Source organism: Maniola jurtina, chromosome 15, assembly GCF_905333055.1.
Source record: "Maniola jurtina chromosome 15, ilManJurt1.1, whole genome shotgun sequence".
Taxonomy (NCBI): domain Eukaryota; kingdom Metazoa; phylum Arthropoda; class Insecta; order Lepidoptera; family Nymphalidae; genus Maniola; species Maniola jurtina.
In genome coordinates this window covers 3,195,658-3,215,665 of record NC_060043.1, presented here as the reverse complement: position 1 = coordinate 3,215,665, position 20,008 = coordinate 3,195,658, and the positions used below count along the sequence as shown (strand labels likewise).

General features: G+C 39.2%; 3 protein-coding genes and 1 non-coding gene across 5 annotated transcripts; 3 read left to right on the top strand and 1 right to left on the bottom strand.

The window, feature by feature from the left end:
- Positions 1-289: 289 nt before the first annotated feature.
- LOC123872281 (dynein regulatory complex subunit 2) lies at positions 290-10,303 on the bottom strand. Its single transcript, XM_045916480.1, has 9 exons — positions 10,114-10,303; positions 9,317-9,430; positions 8,582-8,720; positions 8,016-8,239; positions 4,071-4,268; positions 2,479-2,673; positions 1,588-1,740; positions 1,098-1,333; positions 290-477 (listed from the first exon to the last, which is right to left on the bottom strand). The coding sequence occupies exons 1-9, from the start codon at positions 10,246-10,248 to the stop codon at positions 345-347; spliced, it is 1,527 nt and encodes a 508-aa protein (XP_045772436.1). The 5' UTR covers positions 10,249-10,303; the 3' UTR covers positions 290-344.
- Positions 6,019-7,766, top strand: LOC123872291 (odorant-binding protein 59a). The gene is made up of 5 exons (XM_045916495.1): positions 6,019-6,285; positions 6,387-6,848; positions 7,059-7,292; positions 7,360-7,486; positions 7,567-7,766. The coding sequence occupies exons 1-5, from the start codon at positions 6,199-6,201 to the stop codon at positions 7,674-7,676; spliced, it is 1,020 nt and encodes a 339-aa protein (XP_045772451.1). The 5' UTR covers positions 6,019-6,198; the 3' UTR covers positions 7,677-7,766.
- LOC123872285 (dynein regulatory complex protein 10-like) lies at positions 8,741-20,004 on the top strand. 2 transcript variants are annotated; one of them, XM_045916484.1, is made up of 12 exons: positions 8,741-8,751; positions 12,072-12,081; positions 12,473-12,605; positions 13,122-13,366; positions 14,201-14,308; positions 14,389-14,418; positions 15,305-15,467; positions 16,722-16,857; positions 17,417-17,566; positions 18,003-18,132; positions 18,804-18,974; positions 19,523-20,004. In XM_045916484.1, exons 3-12 carry the CDS (start codon positions 12,485-12,487, stop codon positions 19,637-19,639), a joined length of 1,371 nt encoding a protein of 456 aa, XP_045772440.1. In that variant the 5' UTR covers positions 8,741-8,751; positions 12,072-12,081; positions 12,473-12,484; the 3' UTR covers positions 19,640-20,004. The 2 variants fall into 2 exon arrangements, with proteins under 2 accessions (XP_045772440.1, XP_045772441.1); XM_045916485.1 differs by lacking the exons at positions 8,741-8,751; positions 12,072-12,081 and adding an exon at positions 12,374-12,383.
- Trnai-aau lies at positions 16,195-16,268 on the top strand. The gene has a single exon. It is a non-coding gene; the product is annotated as a tRNA-Ile (tRNA).
- Positions 20,005-20,008: the final 4 nt, after the last annotated feature.

The following is a 20,008-nucleotide window of genomic DNA, read 5'->3' as shown; positions in this document are numbered from 1 at the left end:
AAAGGATTCATTAAATATTAAATATCCATTATGACTAGAAATGTTGAAACCACCTGTGAGTGATCTGTGACAGAATGATATAAGGCCCGGTCTCCACCTAAGCGGAGCAGAGAGATGTGTACAATCAACCAATCAGATTTTTAAGAGATGGTGTGATAACATTTTTGCATCATATATTATTATGAACCTGATTGGTCGACTAAACACATCTCCTCTTCTCTCCGGTTAGGTGGAGACCGGGCCTAAACCATGGTGGTCCCATTTTTTTTCTTTAAGTACTGCACACAAAATTATGATAAAGATTATAATATTATTATTGATTACTGATCCAATAAACCTTCGTGTTATGAACAAAAAACTCGAGGGTAGGCTCTGATGGATCCTAATTCCTTGATTTTCTTCTCTTCTAGCTTCATTCTTTTCTCATGCAGCACAGCATTTGACAGGGCTCCCTCTATGCAGGTCACAGGACGGTTTCTGAAGTAATAACGAAATAAGTTAATTAAATCTGATGTTTAAAATGCCTGTGACTTCATCCACATATATTTAGGTTTTTAAAAATCCTAATCCCAAAAATAAACTATATCCTTCCATGAGCCTGTTTAAACAGTTCAATCAATTTGGAAATTTTATAATTTCTAAATTGTCTCTAGTCTGGTCTGGTGGGAGGCTTAGGCCGTGGCTAGTCACCATCCTACTGGCGAAGCCTTGCAGCCAGGCGCACGTAGAAACCAATCAGGGGTATGGGTTTAATGAAATTGCCATTCCCCTTCCATCATAAACTGCAGCATCCCTTACCACCAGGTGAGATTGCAGTCAAGGACTAACTTGTATTGAGATAAAAAAATATGGTCTGTGGTGCACTGTCATCATCATCGTCCCGCCCACCACTGACGTGAGACGTCGAAGCCGCGGTCTATAAGTTGTTTTTTTTATTCAGATACAAGTTTGCCCTTGACTGCAATCTCACCTGGTGGTAAGTGATGATACAGTCTAAACCCTGCCGGGAATCGCACCCGGGACTTCCCGCTATTAAGGCCACTCTTACCATTGAGTCAGGGAGGTTGTCAAAAGCAGACAATGAATGAAATACGTACAATAATTTCCCATTCAAATCGATCTTCTGCATTTCGGACTGTATCTTCATACTCAAAGGCCTCTCCTTCCCTCCTTTCAGAGCCAATTCAGTCAAGTATCTCTTGATGTACTGCTTCAGTTGGATGTTCTCCTTAGCAAGCTTGATCCTCTCCGTTTTAAGGCACATTGTCTGGACTTTCACTCTGTTGACTTTTAACAGGAATTTGTCCATCTTTTTATACTCTTTGCATTCGTCCTGTGTAAAATTAAGATATCTTGTAATGTAGGTAATGTTACCACACAGAAAGAGAAAGAGGGATAATTTAAGTTTGACCTACAGAACTATTTGAGTAGGTAGGGTAGTTGTTAGATATGGATTATGGAGGCTGCAAGCTTGACCACTTTGTCAATTGTCATATCTGTGTGTCTGTCTATGACATCGTAGCGCTCAATTTCAATCTTAAAACATCTCAACGAACATCTCTGTCTACGAATTTAAGGTAATCTTACAATCATCGCGCTGTCCAAGGTTTCAAAATCATCAGCAGCTCCATTGTCCTCAGGTTCCTCAAGAAATAGCTTGTCATTGTCTTTTTCGTATTTACTGCAGATCTCACCCATTTGTTTGATTTTTTCCAATTTATCACTTACGCTTTGAAGTCGCTAAAATATTATAAGATATTATGAGTGTGTCTGGGTTCACCTTGTCCTGTTTAACCGAACTTAAAATAGGTACTTTAAATAATAGATAATTATCTAAAAAGAGAGCTTTGGCTAACCCCGTATATTTTTAAAGTTCCGTACCTACCTCAAAAGGAAAAACGGAACCCTTACTGTAGGATCACTTTGTTGTCTGTCTGTCTGTCTGTCCGTCCGTCTGTCGTGTCTGTCAAGAAAACCTACAGGGTACTTGCCGTTGACCTATAGAATCATGACATTGGGTAGGTAGGTAGGTCTTATAGCACAAGTAAAGGAAAAAATCCGAAAACTGTGAATTGGTCCTAACATAATTTGTATAGGTAGGTATAGTTCGCGACAGGTCGAGATGGCAATCGGCCCCGCACACCCGCACAGCCCCTGAGCTAATCCGGAGCGGGATAGCGCGGGTGGTGTGCGGGTGTGCGGGGCATCTCCCCGCCTCATATCCCGATTGCCATCCGAGTCTCGACCTGTCGCGTACCTACTATACCTTACTTTACCTTATAATCTACTTATGTTTAACGTGTTATCCCTAAAGCTCATGCCTACTTGTGCAGGTTACGATAAATTAATTATTATTGGTCTTACAATATTGTCTACGGATACAGGTAACGATAAATTAATTATTATTGGTCTTACAATATTATCTACGGAAATATTGTCTACGGATGATTTTCGAAAGTATTGTTATACTTAGGTTACCTTTATGGCATCCTGACTAGCATCGACCAACACAGCTAACATTTCTTCCTCCTTTCCTCGCGCTACTTTCGTCTCTCTCTTCATCTGCCAATGTTTCTTAGCCAATTCTTCCTTATGATTGTTCATACGCCTGAGTTTGTTGTTCATAACGTTCGTCGACTTTATCCATTCACTTTGGAGTGTTATCAGAACCTCCTGGAAAGCGATAAAATTAATCGCCTATTTACTTGGATGTTGAGATGGGAAACGATCGCATAGGAATCCATACTTATCCATACTAATATTATAAACTAGCTGATGCCCGCAGCTTCGCCCGCGTGGATTGGTCAGATCCCCTGCAGCATCAGGATTGAGGAGTTGGACTCCAAATTTTTTATGAAACAATGTCGCAAAGTTCCTCTATCGATTAAAAAAGAAATGACGCAAATCGGTTCAGAAATCTCGGAGATTTCGGTGTACATAGGTAGAAAAACACAACTCCCTTTTTGAAAGTCGGTTAAAAAAGTAGCCTATGTTACTCCCTGGTCAATTCTCTACTTGTCTGTGAAAATCCCGTCAAAATCGGTTCAGCCGTTCCCAAGATTAGCCTTTTCAAACAGACAGACAGACAGACAGAAAAAATTTTTAAAAACGTGTGATTCGGTTATAGTATCGTTCAAATAACCATATGACCTTAATATGCGGTAGTTATTTCGAAATTACAGACAGACACTCCAATTTTATTTATTAGTATTTTATTAGTATAGATAAGAAAAAGGTCATTTTTACTCTGGAATAGAATCTCTTTCAAAGTTAAAAAACCTAACAAATAACAATATTATGTTGCAAATTGATTATATTGTATAACTAGCTGATGCCCGCAGCTTCGCCCGCGTGGATTGGTCAGATCCCCTGCAGCATCAGGACTGAGGAGTTGGACTCCAAATTTTTTATGAAACAATGTCGCACAGTTCCTCTATCGATTAAAAAAGAAATGACGCAAATCGGTTCAGAAATCTCGGAGATTTCGGTGTACATAGGTAGAAAAACACAACTCCCTTTTTGAAAGTCGGTTAAAAAAGTAGCCTATGTTACTTCCTGGTCAATTCTCTACTTGTCTGTGAAAATCCCGTCAAAATCGGTTCAGCCGTTCCCAAGATTAGCCTTTTCAAACAGACAGACAGACAGACAGACAAAAAATTTAAAAACGTGTGATTCAGTTATAGTATCGTTCAAATAACCATATGACCTTAATATGCGGTAGTTATTTCGAAATTACAGACAGACACTCCAATTTTATTTATTAGTATATAGATGCGAAAGTGTGTCTGTGTCTGTCTGTACCTACTCTGTCTGCTACACTTTCACGGCCCAACCACTGATCCGATTTTAATGAAAGGTACAGACTTGGGATAGATCCTGGGGAAGGACATAGGCTACTTACTTTTTATCCCGGAGTTCCTACGAGATTTAAAAAAAACCGAACTCCACGCGGGCGAAGCCGCGGGCATCCTCTAGTTGACAATATAATGCAAGCAGGGCTGTTCCTGTAACTTAACATAAACGTAAAAAAAATGGTAAACTCCACGCCACACATAGTGACTCCCACTTACCGTAGCGTGTTGAATCTGGATCTCGTTTTTGGCGATGTCACTTTGATAGAATTCGTCCTTTTCCCGCAAAGTGTTGTAGTGGGCCATGATGGGATTATGCTTCTCCAAATACATGTTGTAGATGTCTCGGAGCTTCGTCCAGTACATGTCTATTTCCAACTGTTTCGGCTTGCAGAGATTGTGCATTTCTTCTTCATACTGTTATGAAAGATTATTCTTCTTCATACTGTTATGAAAGATTATACGAAACGTATTACAAGCAGCTGTAGGCTATAGTTTGTATCAAACCTCTTGTCTCTTGATTCTATCGGAACTCGGAATATACTAACGATAGTAATAAAGTCTCCAAATTCGTTAAGGAACCTAGAAGGACTTATCGTTACGTATGAATGAATCAATGAATGAATGCCAATGCAGTTAGTTGAATCCATCCGTATAGGATCTAAATATAGGTTCCAGGTCATCACTGTGGGGGATGATTTCAGGTACCTAAGTATAAGTAAGTACCGTATACCATTGAACTAATACGAACTAACGTATGTATGAGGAGATCCGCAGGAGAATCAAGGCCACTGACATAGCCCAAACTATTAGCAAGCTGAAGTGGCAGTGTGCAGGCCATGCCTGTCGCAGAGACGATGGCCGTTGGAGGCGGAAAGTCCTTGAATGGAGACCGCGTTTAAGCAAACGCAGTGTGGGACACCCTCCAGCACGATGTACCGACGATATAAAGCGGCTGATGGGAAGTGGCTGGATGAGGAAGGTTGAGGACCGGGTGTGGTGGCGCTCTTTAGGGAAGGCCTATGTCCAACAGTGGACTTCCACAGACTGATGTATACAGTTTCAAGTTTCACGATACTAATTATTTTATAAGTAAGTACATATAGTATTCGACAGGTTGAGATGGCAATCGGGGTATGAGGCGGGGGACGCCCCGCACCGCACGTCACCCGCAGCGGGTTAGCACGGGGGCGTCCACACCCCAGTTGCCATCTCACCCTGTCGCACACTATATCTGCATATTTTGAATAGATACCTTTATCAAATAGGTTATCGCATATGGCATCGATATGGCTATTATTCTGGTACCTGTAACAAGGTGTCCTGCGATAAAGCCGTCATGTAAACCTAAACAAGGTGATTTGCGATCGGTCACGGCTAGTCTTCCTGCAATTACTGTCACACGAGCTTCCGCCCGTCAGGCGTCCCTACGGGCGTGACAAATTGTGTACAAAATAGGAGGACGGAGGTTCGATGATAATTTTGATAATTTTGGGTACCTAATATCGCTTATTTGACGGTGTAGGTTGGTTAGGTACATGAAACTTTGGAATTGATGGAATGCATTTGGATATTCTTTCATGTAGTTAATTATTCAGGAACCTGCATACCTACATAACTATAAAAGGCTCGAAATTCATATTTAATTTGGTTTTTCGCAATTTGTAAACTAATTCGACGACGTAGGCTTAATTTTAATTGCGCCAATGGTAGTATCATCCTCACAGGTTTATATAAAAATCTTTACTTGAAAGGGTCCAGTTTAAGAAATTAGCTCTAGTATCGACTAAGTCAAATTAGTCGATAGGTAATAGAGCTAATTTCTTAAACTTGACCCTTTCAATGTACCTAATTTAAATATATAATGTTGACTTTGACTTTGACTTTAAATTCTGTCTATGACCTGTGCATGCCGTCATGTTGCAACTTCAGATTGTACTTGTTTTGCGACCATTTCAGTACCTTACCACTTCTACCTATTAAAAAGTAGGTTCACTTCTACCTATTAAAAAGTAAAAAACTTCGGTTTATGCAACTACGAGTACGTAGTTCCCTACATCCTACCTCAACATCAATCCAACCTACATCAGTTCAGTTCGGTTTCCGTCATAAAAGTTTCAGGCGCCCATATACTATTGTTGTATTGTATAGGTAGACACTTTGGAACTGTGGGAAATAAAAAAGGAGTGGACTGAAGTCTTCTTTATCGAAAAATGACAAAAAAGAGTTACGCCGTTTTTCCTGACCATACAAAGGCTAATTAAGGCATTGTATTACGAGTTTGTTCGGATATCGAGGTAGTGGAGCGTACACACCTTCATATAAATATGGTGATTCGTGGACTTCGATGTTATATTCAAACCAGCGAGTAACCGTGAAAATGGTACTTTTAGTGCATTGTGCTTTTTTATTTTTGTTCATAATGGAGTGTTATGTAAGTATGATACGAGTATTTACCTAAACGTACGTTGTTGTGATCTAACAAAATCATTGTTTCTGAATTGTTTTTGAAACTTATTGTGTTTTCTGAATCAGACTCTCACATGCCGATCCGAACATGGTCCAAAAAATGAAGAATTAAAAAAAGTTTTTAATAATTGCGTAAGACAGCAGCAAGGAAAGAGTAGTGAAAACAGACGTCAATCTTCAGAGAACGAATGGGGAAATCGAGGTGAAAATCAAAGAAATCAATGGGAAAGAGACAATAGAAATGAGAACAGAGACGAAAGAATGGGTAATAGGGATAACAAGAGAGACAGAGAAAGAAATAAAGACTACAGAGGTAACAGTGGTAGAAATGATGGGACAAACAGTAACATGGATGAAAATAGAAGAGATGGAAGATATAATGGGAACAATGGGCGGGATAATAGAATGGGTAATACGAACGGCATGGGAAAAGGTAATAGCGGAGGGAGAAATGACATGACAAACGGTTATGGCACTACTGAACGTTTAAGAGGTCAAGATGAATTTTTGCAGAGCGAAGAATATGGTGTAAGTTATACTAACTTAATAGATTTGAATATTTGTATTGAAAGGATTGCTTTTGTAAAACGTCGAATAGGTTTCGAAGTACACATATGCCTAATTACTTATCAACAAAATTGTAAATGCTTCAAGCATATGTGTAAAACTTTATAGGTAGGCACCTATAGATAATTATGTTTAAACTAACTAAGTACATTAATTTGTTTTTCTAATTAGGATGCCTCACAGAATAACTACTACGCATCAATAAAGCCACCAACGAGATACAAACGTGAGAAACGCGTAGAAATGAATTCTGGACAAAGGAGCCAATACAACCCTCACTCGCAAAGAAATAACGGGAACCGTGAAAATGATAATGGTGATGGAAGAAATTCCAGTGAAAATAATTCTAGCAATGAAATCGACAAGGCTTGCGTACTGCATTGCTTCATGGAAAATTTACATATGGTAAGTGAAAGATTTAGAGTTAAATTTGATGATTTAAACCCAATTAGACCTGGTATTTGTATTACAGACAGATGACCGTGGAATGCCGGACAGATATCTAGTTACGCATGCTTTGACTAAGGACGAGAAAAACGAAGATTTGAGAGATTTCCTGCAAGAATCTATTGAAGAGTGTTTTCAAATACTTGATAATGGTAAATATTTTGATATCATAACTATTATGAAAAAATGGCAGGAGTGTACCAGCTTGCTTAGTTATATTTTTTGATTTCAGAGAACACCGAAGACAAATGCGAATTCTCCAAGAACTTATTGACTTGTTTATCGGAAAAGGGACGAGCAAATTGTGACGACTGGAATGGGAAACCAAGTTTTCTATTTTAACTTATTACTTAATACTTAGTTAAGCTTACGAAACAGTGCATTCATTGATTAGGATTACTTAACTACGATTATACATTTTTGTAGTATTCATTTTTCTTTTTCATTTTTGCTCTGACCATTGACAGTAGAATAGAATTCATATTATGCCTTAATAGCTTTAGCTGATAACGTGCGTTTCCGATTTAGATTTTATACAACTATCTTTGTAATAATTGTAAGTATATCTTGGCTTAGTACAATTTTTTGATTATGTTCTAATACAATTAACAGTTCAATAGGCAAACTTTGAGCTACCTAAAACCTTAGTCAACCACATGACTGGTATATCTTCTTGCATACCTCAAGACGTGTATCATTTTTCTCGGTCGCTCTTTGTATTTCCTTCTCCTTCTTGAAGATCTGAAAGTCCCGATCCTGGATGTATGTCACCAGCGTCAACTTGAACTCTGCCCTGTCCTGGTTGTCCGTGATATCCATCTCTTCCTTGTCCCAAGTCTCAAGGAAGTTGTTCTTTTGAAATTCATATGCCGATTGTAATTTGTCGAGACGCTGAGAGCCTATTTCTGAAATCATTATTTGACCACAATAAAATATAGGAACTGCGGATATGAAAAAGCTTTAGGGCGTGTTTCCACTGAAATATAGTGGAGCAAAGACGTTGTTTTGACCATTTAGATACGATGTGATAAAATAATCGCGCGATCTAACAAAAACCTGATTGATTTATTGCACACATCTCTGCTCCGCTCTGCTTCAGTGGAAACCCTTACTTTGGGCTAAGGTTTTTTTTATTTTTTTTATGATATCTCGAAATTTTTGATGGTGGATTTTGGATTTTCATACAATGTAGTACTTAAGTGCCTGTGTGGAGAAGGCTTATAAAAATATAAAAAGCTGATATTTACTAAGAAAGTAGCTCAAAGTTTCTGTGTGTGCTTGGAACGCTCTTCGGTGCTGGTCATCGGAATCTTCTATGGAACTCATCAAGAAGGCCAGAAGGCGATTCTTCCTCTCCAACAAGAAGTTGAAACTGCTCATCATCCCCTGCAAGCATTTAGCACTATTTGAATATTAGGTAAGTATACTTCACTTGTACCACCCACCACAAGAAGGAAAATAACAGTAGAAGAACAAAAAACACAGACAGAAATAGGCTACAGAAGGCGGCCTTACCGCTTATTAGCGATCTCTAACGGGTAAACTTTTAGGAATATGAAAATATTTCCCTTCTCTGCGTCGAAATCGTCATTGTTTGGGTCTTGAATCGTGACTCTTTTTATTTAGTCGAGATTTGGAATCACACAATGGTGGGCGTTTCTTGAGAAAACAATTTGGTGGCCTCAATGCTCGTCAGTAGGTGGGGCAAGTAAAGCACTACGATTATCATCTAGATGAAAACCCGAAATGACGGGTTCTCTCAGAAATGAAGGAAAAATCAACCCATCCAGCTACTAACTAGTAACTAGGTAGTAACTAGGTACTGATAGTAAATTGACTGATATGAGATGTCGTAAGTAGACTTCATCTCGATCAAAATATGTTTGAATATCTAGAAATTCATTTAAATAAATGCTGGTGTAAAATGAAAAAGCACTCCTTCTGAAGAGGTAGAATCTCGTAAACTTGATCGCACTTCTTACCTGTATGTCCAAAGCCATTTGCTTGCATTTGATCCTGCGTAGAATGTATCGCCATTCTTGATTTATCTTCGCTGTGTTTATTTTCGCAAAGGATTCTTCTTTATCCAATTTATTCTGTAACGGAAAAAATGCTTAATTTTCAACATCGTCATCATCTCACCCCACCGCCAGCCTATTACTAAGCACGGGTTCTCATAAAATGAGAAGGACTTAGACCATAGTCCCGTTGGTCATCTGCGGATAGGTAGACTTCGCCACATTTTTCAGAACATTATCCAGAAAATGCGTTTGTGTGTGCTAAAAAAATGTCAAGAATTATTTAAGAAGAAAGAAAGAAGAAAGAAAATTCATTTATTCATCTTGTTAGTAGGTTAGTAGTTTTTAATAATTACTTAATAATAATCAAAAAACTTCCTGCACCCACATGGCACAAGATGAAAAGGCCCCGGCTCAGCATTAATGCTGCAGGTTTTAAAATAAAACCTGAATTTACTATTATATAAAAAAAACCACGCGGATGAAATCGCACAGCTTTAAGTTTATCTACGTACTCGAAACATCAAAGGGATCAGTCTTGGTTTTGGATGAATTATACACTTCATCCAAGGTCATGGTTGACGGAAAACTTTCATTGGGTCTCAGAATACATGTAATAGTACAGTTTGATACTTTGATTTTTGTAACCAATTTTTATGGAACTAAGAATTTTCTTCAGTTTTCAGATATAGTATCACCTACCTTCTAGATGAACACTAAATTTTCTACCTCTAAAAAAAGATCTACCGAGATGAACCTACCTTAATGAATCGTGCAATAAGTTCTCGCTTCCTTCTGCGAGCTTCTTCCTCAACATCGGCTCGATGTTGAAGATACCGAGCCCGTTCTTCATCTGACATGCGCGCCAACTTGTTCACTTTGCCTTTTTTCGGCATTGTGATATTTCAGGCTGTCTGCGTTAGTACAGGAAATGGTCTAAAATTAAAAAAATGCGGTGACATCGAATTCGAGAGGAGATGGTCCTAACAACAGTTTCTTGAAAAAGAGACTTTTCTTTGATTTTATTAATTAAAAAGGCATAAGACGATCAACCATCATCCTTAGTGACCTTGGATAGACGGACTGATATCAACAGCCATTGCTACCTCTCTCGCTATTCTCGTCACGAAAGTAGAAACATAGAAACTGTGCATTCGTTGATATTCACCTGAGACGGAGTGCGCAGCGTTCTTCAGGCGCAAACTTCCGACGCAATACTTTCAACTTATACCTATCTAGTCGTGTTTCCAGAGGCTTGGGTGTTATGGAAACCGTGCAGTTGCTTTTTATTTCTATAAAAGTTTTTGTTGAACGTTTTCTTGCTTCTGACTTATCGAAACGACGCGTCTCTCCGCTCTCGATTCTCTAGCGAATGGCTTAGAAATGTTAAAACCACCAAAAAAATTTACTTAGGTAAGTACATGAAGTTAGAACTACGACGACAAATGACTCGCATGACTCACACTTAACAACTTGCGTAAGTAAATAGGAACTTACTATTTTTCAATCCTTTTTATTACCCGACTACGGCAAAGCCGAAAGGAAGGGTTATGATTTTTTTAATTCCATACAGCTATAGGTTTAGATGACCTGTTTTTTAACCGACTTCGAAAAAAGGAGGAGGTTCTCAATTCGTCGGAATCTTTTTTTTTTATTAAGTAACAGCACGACACCTACAAGCTCGTAAATGTTAATCTAAACTGAGTAGGTAACTAACACCAGACTACAGCTATTAAAGCAGCTATTGAGCAAACTAAAAGCTGTCATAGCAACAGACTTTGATAATGTGGTGTGGTATTTGGTAGTGGCGTAAATTACGGGGAAGATACACCCTATACACCCCAATTAAAGCTACGGCCACACCTGCGCGTGAAACTCATTTGTTATGTTAGTGCATTGTTCGCGTTGCTGATCACTCAAATCATTAGACGCATCGTACTCTGCAGACGCGGTCGATTCGCATTGTACCTACTTACATTGTAATATCAAATACTTATCCTGAGAATCACTTTGATCGCGCAGGTTTGTATGATCCTTTACTTTACTTCACTTGACCCTGTGACAGAGTGAACTAAAGTGAGGGAACTCTCGATTTCTTTTTTTTTAATAAGAATATTATTAAACATGACTAATATAGCTTGTGCTAGGAGTAGGTACGACAATAGTGCAACGGGTGAGGTTTGAACCGCCGACCTTTCGGAATTCACCCCGCTCCTCAACCGTTGAGCTATTGAGGCTCTATTTTGATTTTGATCTTGAATCGACGAAATGTCAAGTATTAAGGCTATGGTGAAATGAAATCAAAGAAAAATAGTCGTTTCATAGCCTACCTAGCGTCAAATGCAGGTAACGTTTGACGCCTGCCAGTGACGTGAACGGTGTCTGTGAGCAGTGGTCTTCGCCCTGGCCTTATAAACATGAGGTTTCAGGTTCGAATTCCAGCTAGGTAAGTACCTAGGACGATTATTTTGAACATTATGTTTTGATTGAGGTCGCAGGTTTAAATCGTAGAGAGCTCTGAGTTTAGTAATGTTACCTACCTACCTACATCTAAATTCTAAATCTAAATATTATCTGTTAGTAAAAAAAATGTTTCCATGACAACTTGTTGCTCCGAGGTTATGTCATATCAACGTAACACGTAAACGTAGAGCATAAATTAATTAAAATCTAGAAAAATTAGAGAGAAATTTAAGGAATAACCGATTGAAACCGTTAGGTAGATCTAGGTAAGTTTTCAGCATTGAAACTTTATCATCGATATATTATGATGCCCACGACACGACTTCGTCCGCGTGGATTTAGGTTTTTAAAATCCCATGGAAACTCTTTGATTTTTCGGGATAAAAGTAGCCTATATTACTCTCCAAGTAATAGCTGTATCTATATAAAATATCACGCTGAGCTGTTTCGTTGCGGCGCGGGCGGGCGTGATTATAGGATAAACCTCAAGTTACACCAGCGAATCCAGCGATATTCTATCGCATTTAGGTACCTACCTATAATATGGGCACTTGTGATAATAATATGGGTAGTGGCAATATTATAGGTAGTGATATCTATTTAAATCTACGTCAATCGCACAAGTAAATAGGTATTTCTGAACTCACGTTGTTCCAGGTAAAGTGTGAAATGGACGCTCAATCGTCAGGAACTTTGCAGTCACCATCGACTTACTCTGGCTCTTCAAAGACCGGCAGCACTAGATCCGGGGAGACTGACAAGGCAGAAGTGGACCTTACTAAGGACAATGGTATGTAGGTTGTAGGTACATGCAAATACTTTGCCTCATTGATCTCGTGAGGTTCCGTGTTCGAGTCCCGGCTCGGGTCGGAAAAATTAGGTTTTTCTAACAAGTAATATTCAGTAATTCAGGCGCATATTCTGGCAATCTGGAAATCAAAACCTTTGGGGTACCTATAGTACGCGACAGGTCGAGATGGCAATCGGGGTAAGACCCACACCCACATGTCACCCGCGCTATCCCGCACCGGGTTAGCGCGGGGGCTCTACGGGTGTACGGATTGCCATCTCGACCTGTCGTGAACGATAGGTACCTCCTTCCTCTCAGACTTAAAAAGCAAAATCTCATACCCCTACCTTAAGGAACAATTAATCTATATAGTACGTAACTACGTAGGTACAAATATCCTTCAATGGTACGGAACCTTGGTGCACGAGCCTGCTGACTTGCACTTGGTCGGTTTGTTTTTATGTCACAGCATACACTGCTGTACCGTTTTCCATAATATTTCCTAATTTAATATAGCTGCATCTCCCATCGACCTGGAGTGCCACATTCAAGCAGAGCGTATCACCAAGATCCTGGACGAAGCAGTCTACAAGACCAAGCTGGCCCTTTGCCTTCCGAACCTCGTGCAAGAGTACAGAACCCTCAGCTCCATATTAACCCCTCAGCATATGGACGACCTTATATTCATATTCGAACAGTATGATAATCCTCTCTTCTCGACCAGTTTGTTGAATATGGCAGCTATGGAGGACATTAAAGGGGTAAGTTTAAAAGTTTTCTATCTGCATCCTCATTTCTCATCGTTGAGGTTTGTGGCCCGTTTTTTATTAGTCACTTACGGGTTGGACTTTTCTTGGGTCAATGCAGCTCCCAGATCCTTCCACAGACGACTCGACTATGGGTACGATTTCGAGTATTATCAGATGGTAGTGATAACCGGAACCAATGGTAGGTCTAACGAAAGCTAGATAGTAGATACAAGGGCCCAAAAAAATATGAACTGGTGGACGCTGAAAAGACCATTAAGCCAGACCAAGAAAATGTTGAATAAAATGTATAGAGAGTGAGTGAACAGAGTCTTGAAAAGAGTGAAAAAATGCACAAATTGGAGAAAGCAGACGAAAAACCATGATAATTGGAAAAAATTGTAGACGAGGTCATGACGACGAGGAAATCCGTTGTAACTCTATTTATCTTAAGAGTTTAGGTCACCATCGTCAACCAGGAGATGTTCGGTGTTCGTTGCTGGACATAATCGCTTGTGGGCTAGGTTAGGTTAGCTTTTGGATTAGGTATACCCAGCAGCGGCTCTTTGTGAATCGTTTGATTTCGTCTGTTAACCTTTCTGGGATTGCCTTTCCAGCACTTGAGAACCCAACTCTCCGTCTTAGTGACGTCAGAGTGGCAATTCTTTAGCTAAGTCACTACTGTGGTTCACTACGTACGGAGCGCTTCGTTTTTGGTCCGAACACCTGAAAAATTCGGAGCTTAACTCCTCTGTCGGCCGCCGAGTGACTCTGAGCTCTATGAGATCTAGATTAAGTCGCTATTACCATGACAGTTTAGAAGTTTTAAGAGTTTTCTTATATTTTCAGGGTGACGTATCGTTAAAGAACCGCCTCAACCCTGAATTGGGTCATCTGATGTACATCATGAATAGTTATCCTGCACTTCGACCCAAAGTAGAAGAAATGATTCAGGAGGTGATAAAACTTAGATTCATATTTTTACTGAGAGTAGGTAATATTAAGTTGGGTTTCTTAGTGAACTTGTCTTTTTACAGATGAAGGATGAATTCACGGAGGCTGGTGAGGTAAATGACCATTTAAGATTAAAACTAAGATATTACGATATATTTTATAGATAGTGAGAAAAAATCTACTGACATAAAGAAACAAAACTTTTATTTGGAAATAAAATTGCGATGTAGTTCTTCCTACCTTCTGTCATGTTGGTATATATACAGATTTATTAATATATTTGAACGCAGTTTTCAAATTCATCAAAATCGATTTCTTAGATTAAATTTCTCTACTCAAGTTCAGTTATCCTTAAAATAATAAATACCCTGTACTTCTTCCTGCGTCGCTTCCTCAGTTTTGAGGATCGTGGCTCCCCTTTGACGCAATCCTTGCTACGATGTTTTTCCATTGCACTCTGTTTTTTGCCGCATGGATTGCATCACAGATGGGTGTGTTGACCGCTTCTTTTATTTGGTCTGACCAACGTCTCGGGCTACGTCCGCGGGGTCTCTTTCCTTCGATCTTACCAGTGACCATGAGATTTTCAATATTGCTGGCGTTCTTCCTTGCGATGTGACCGAAGTACTCAAGAGTCCTCCGCAGACAGATGTTAGCTAGCCTCATCTTTATCTTAAGTTTGTTAAGTATTGAGACGTTGGTTCGATGTTCAGTCCATGATATGTTGAGCATGCGTCCCAACACCACATCTCAAAAGCATCGATCCTTTTTTTGTCAGCAGCTTTGAGAGTCCACGTCTCAGCTCCGTAAAGAAATATGGAGAATACAAGAGTTCTCACTAAGTGCATTTTTGTCCATTGGGATATGTTCTTGTCCTTCCATATTCTAGAAAGCTGAGCCATGGCGCTGGCTAACCATGCCGATGCGACGGCGGACTTCCTGCTCGCAGCCACCCTGAGTGGAGTGTGGAGTCTTTTCAAGATAGTTAATCCTTTGCAGGCAAAACAGCTGTCTCCAGGGCTAGAGTACCTGCAGGTTCTGGAACACTTCCGTGACCTGATGGTGCGACAGATGAACACCAGTGCAGCGGAGGAGCTCACTGAGAAGCTAAACACGAGGAAACTGGAGGCCTCTAATGAAAAGCTGATTGCGAAAATACGAGGTAAGTCGGTATACGAGTATAATAATTTGATGTACCTATATCATCTAAGGTACCTATATCATCTAAGGTACCTACTATATCTAAAGCTATTTGTATTTATGGCTTGGCGTACAGACAGACGCGGGGATATGTCTGCGTATGGCTATACGTTTCGGATTAGCAATGGGGATATGCAGTATTGATTTAGCAGTTTTTAGAGCTTATTAGTTATTAGCTTAGAACTATGTTTTGGGGCACTTCGGCGACCTGATGGCTAATAATTACTTTCTATACCTTGACTCTCATAGTTTGAAGTCCAAAGCAACGATCGGGAGAGATACCTATCGGCGCAGATAGAAATATATCGTCACAGGTTTGTAGAAAGTACGAATAAGCCATTTCCCTATATATGTACCATTATAAAATCTCTATAAATATTTTTCGGTTTCGGTTTCTACAAACAGGTAGTTACGATAATATAGTACCCAGTATATTATAAGTACTACTTAAAGATAGATAAGATAACTTGTAAACGGAAGCACTTTTCAGGTTTTGTGTTTTACAAATTTTGTCATCTTCAAAGATTTTACGTTTTAGGTAAGTACCTACCTACTACAATGTAATGATATTGCAGGAGCAATGCAATGAAAAGTATCAAACTTTCTTACTATAATTTCTTACGGCATGGCAGTCCTAGGGAATAAAAGATGTTCTCGAAATGGATCTTAAAAATCTCTGATTTGTCAACGGCCCATTAGCTCAGTTGGTTAGAGCGTCGTGCTAATAACGCGAAGGTCGCGGGTTCGATCCCCTCATGGGCCAACTATACTTTTATGTAAAGGTATATTACTTAGTTTTATTTTATAATTTTTTTCAATGATCCATTGGACAACTGCCTTATAATAAGTGAGATTATTATGTAACGCGAAACTGCCTGTAGCCAGATCACAGAACTACGAAAACGTTAGGTAGCTATTATTATTATATATCCGAAATTATCCTCATCATCATCGTTTTGAAGCCATTCCCAGTGCATTACTGAGCACGGGTTTCCTCGTTGGCCATAGTCCACCACGCTGGCCAAGTGCGAATTGGCATACTTCACACATCTTTGGGAATATGTATTATGAACAACTCTCAGGTATGCAGGTCTCCTCACGATGTTTTTCTTCGCCGCTAAATCAAGTGATTTATTTCTTTATAACGCACATAAATCCAAAAAGTTAGAGATGCCCGATAATTCAGCTATTATCAGTTATCTATTTATTTCTTTAGAGTACACGGATAATTTAAAAGCAGAGAGCCAAAAATTCGAAGAGACAATGGCAATGAAAGCTGACATCATATCGAAGTTGGAAAAAGAGCTGGCTGTACTGAACTTCGAGGCGGATGTCAAGCTCAAGAAGAAAATGTGAGTGAACACGAGGGACTTGCCTATCGCTAGATCTACAGCCATGTACACATACTTATGGTCCAAGAACCCAGTGCCGCCAGACGTTACTGATTTTCTGAGAAAAAAAAGTATAAATAAGCCCTCCAAACGCCGATGTGGGTACGATAATAGTATTTACACATTAACACTACTCTATCCCACACATTTTGTTTCTCAAAGTATAAGGTCTGGTGGTTCTGGGGTTTTGCTCTATTAATTTAGGACGACCTCCTATTTCATGACAAATGTAGAAAAACATGTTATAACTTTGTCATATGAAATCATTTCTAACCTTGAACATTTGTAATTATGTACCTAGTCCTAGTACCTACCTACCTACTATGTCTAGAAAAAGTTTTAATATTTTCTCTCGCAAAATTTTTAACTTCCAGTTTTTAATTCAATTCATTAGGTTCCTATTTTGCAAAAAAAGTAAAAATTCGGAATTGAATTGGCCTTGGCCTCTAATATGAATATCCCACTGTCATAACTGTAATAACAGTGGGATATTAACCGACTGATGCTGCACTCCTTACAGCTTAGATTCAGATCGCCAAATGGTATTAGCGACTCGCGCTCACATAGTCAAGAATGAGCTGCTAAAAGAGGAGGAGGTAGAATCCAAGGAAATGTATGAAAACTTGCTCAGAGCGCACCTCATTGAAGAAAAGAATCAACGGGCGCGGAGGTAATAAAGAAATTAATTTTATTAAAAGTAACAGTACTTATCTTACTTTGAAAATTTGAACACATTTAATTTTTTTATTGATGTAACCACAAATTCACGGTTTTCGGATTTATTCCTTTACTTGTGGTATATAAGACCTACCTACCTGCCAAATTTCATGATTCTAGGTCAACAGGAAGTACCCTATAGGTTTCTTAACAGACACGACGGACGGACGGACGGACGGACAGACAGACAGACAGGTAGACAACAAAGTGATCCTATAAGGGTTCCGTTTTTCCTTTTGAGGTACGGAACCCTAAAAATGATCTAATAGCTATCTTTCAAGTGCGTTTCCACTTAAGTGGAGTGGAACTGAGTAGACATTTACAAGCACCTTAATAGTTAGGTACCTATAGATGAATAATTTTCCCGTAATAATAATAAATCCTTCAAGGTTCAAAGTGGAGACGCAATTGCTGTCGTGGCTGCAGAAGTACGATCTTGAGATGGGAGATAAGCAAGTGGAGTTGGACGAGTTCACTGAGAAATATGACGATGAGCTGGAGAAATGCGACAATTTAGAGGTTTGAAGTATCTATCTATACCTACTCTATCTATGGAAAGAAGTTAGTACCTATAGGGCTCTCTATACCCTAACATATCGAACCCTATATACCCTAACACATACATATCGAAACGTAACCCTATAGTAAATGACAAGAGTCAAAAACCAATTACAAACATGTTTTCAAAAACCTTTCGAAATCCCAGTCGGAAATGTTTTCAAAAAACATCCGAATTCAATTCGAAAACATAGGTAGTTTCATTTGTGTCCTTGCCTTTTTAAAGCAATATAGCTCTTACCTCCTAATTCAATAAAAATACGCGTCGAATCAATGAAAGCCTCCTCCTTTTTTTTTCTTCAAATCTGGCGTTACTCTGATTAGCCAATGTCAAGTTTGTGATATTTTCAAGTTATTGAATTTATACAAGTATGGACTCCGTCTGCGCCGGCGCCCGCCGACATACGCGCGGCGCCCCTTTAGAGCGCTTCCCAGTCAGTTCCACCACCAAAAACACCGACTAACACAAAAACCAGCCACTCTTAACAAAAAAAAAACACTCCAAACAAGCACAGTACGCGCGCCAGCAAACGCCATCACAGACGAAGTCCCTCCTTTTTTCTCTGTCTGTTAAAATAGAAATAGAAAAGATATATATAGTCTATTAAAAAATCTCAAATGGCGTTCTGCAGATCAAATTGGCCGAGCAGGACAAAGAATACATTCCATTGATGGCGGAGAGAGAGGAGGAATACCACCAAGAGATGACGGCGAAGATGAACAAGTTCATCGTAGAGCACGCCGCGAGGGTCATCCAGAGTGCTTGGCGAGAAGTGCTGGCCAACAGGGCCGAGAAGAAAAAAGTAAGTTGATAAACAATAGAGAAGATCAGACATACCTAACAAACCTATAGGTGTCAACAGCAATTATCGCTTGATTTGACTGCTTTGGATTTAAAAAAAACAACAAAAATATTTAATAACGTCGTGTAAAAAAATTTTTTGGAACGAAAATTGTTCTCATAATAATAATTAATCTAACACAAAATATTTATGTAAAAATAACTGAAAAAAATCTAAAGCCTTGCTGTAGGTTTTATAGAACAAATATTTTTCTGCAAATTTTAACTTTCTAGCCAACCTACTTTAGCTATTCATCTGTCAAATTTCTCATTGCTATTCTATTCTATTTTCTATCATTCTTGCGAAATAATACTAACCACTTTGTTGACACTCTTGAGAATTTCCCACGTTTTTTTTTGTATCTCAAGATGCATCTTTTATTTTTTGTGCAGCTCAAAAGCAAAGGCAAAAAGGGAAAGAAGAAAGCGTAAATTCCTTAGACCTATTCATTCCTTTGGTATTCCTTCCCTTCTTTTACCTGTCCTTTCCAAAAATCTTATCATTTCTAGCTCAAGAAGAAACAGAAGCAAATGCAACTTGCTCAAGAGCTTGCCGAGAGAAGGGCAGCCGCGCAGGCCGCCGCCGAGAAAAAGGCAGCCAAGAAGGAAGCCAAAGGGAAGAAGTGATTGCTATGCTTGTACGATGGGTGCAACACAAGGATGTCCTTATTCACCAGATGTATTTTACATTTTTTTTATTCTTTGAGGAGTAGAAAAATCGTCATGGATGCGTCAGGTATACTTGATTCTACTGGCATTGTTTCCCAAAGATTAGAATTACAAAGATAGGGGTTTTGGTGCGTAAAGACAAACGAATACCAGCTGACGTTAATGTACCACGTTACGCAGTGCGCAGCATAAAGTATTTCAACAATATTTGACTTCTGCGTTGGTGTGTTGCGTTCATACGTAGGTATCTGCGTTCATACGTACCAATAGGAATCTCTATCTTTTATGTTAGGTATCTACTCTCGTTCTAGCAGTTTGCAGAACTTA

Excerpts from the sequence above, each read along its gene's own strand:
- LOC123872291 (XM_045916495.1), top strand. The coding sequence starts at position 6,199 with ATGTTATATTCAAACCAGCGAGTAACCGTGAAAATGGTACTTTTAGTG. Across the intron at positions 6,286-6,386 it reads TGTTCATAATGGAGTGTTAT|ACTCTCACATGCCGATCCGA; the intron begins GTAAGTATGATA and ends TTTCTGAATCAG. Across the intron at positions 7,487-7,566 it reads TTTTCAAATACTTGATAATG|AGAACACCGAAGACAAATGC; the intron begins GTAAATATTTTG and ends TTTTGATTTCAG.
- LOC123872281 (XM_045916480.1), bottom strand. The coding sequence starts at position 10,248 with ATGCCGAAAAAAGGCAAAGTGAACAAGTTGGCGCGCATGTCAGATGAA. Across the intron at positions 2,674-4,070 it reads TCCAGATTCAACACGCTACG|GAGGTTCTGATAACACTCCA; the intron begins GTAAGTGGGAGT and ends ATCGCTTTCCAG. Across the intron at positions 478-1,097 it reads GATTTGAATGGGAAATTATT|AAACCGTCCTGTGACCTGCA; the intron begins GTACGTATTTCA and ends TTATTACTTCAG.
- LOC123872285 (XM_045916484.1), top strand. The coding sequence starts at position 12,485 with ATGGACGCTCAATCGTCAGGAACTTTGCAGTCACCATCGACTTACTCT. Across the intron at positions 13,367-14,200 it reads CTATGGAGGACATTAAAGGG|GGTGACGTATCGTTAAAGAA; the intron begins GTAAGTTTAAAA and ends TTATATTTTCAG. Across the intron at positions 15,468-16,721 it reads GCTGATTGCGAAAATACGAG|AGTACACGGATAATTTAAAA; the intron begins GTAAGTCGGTAT and ends TTATTTCTTTAG.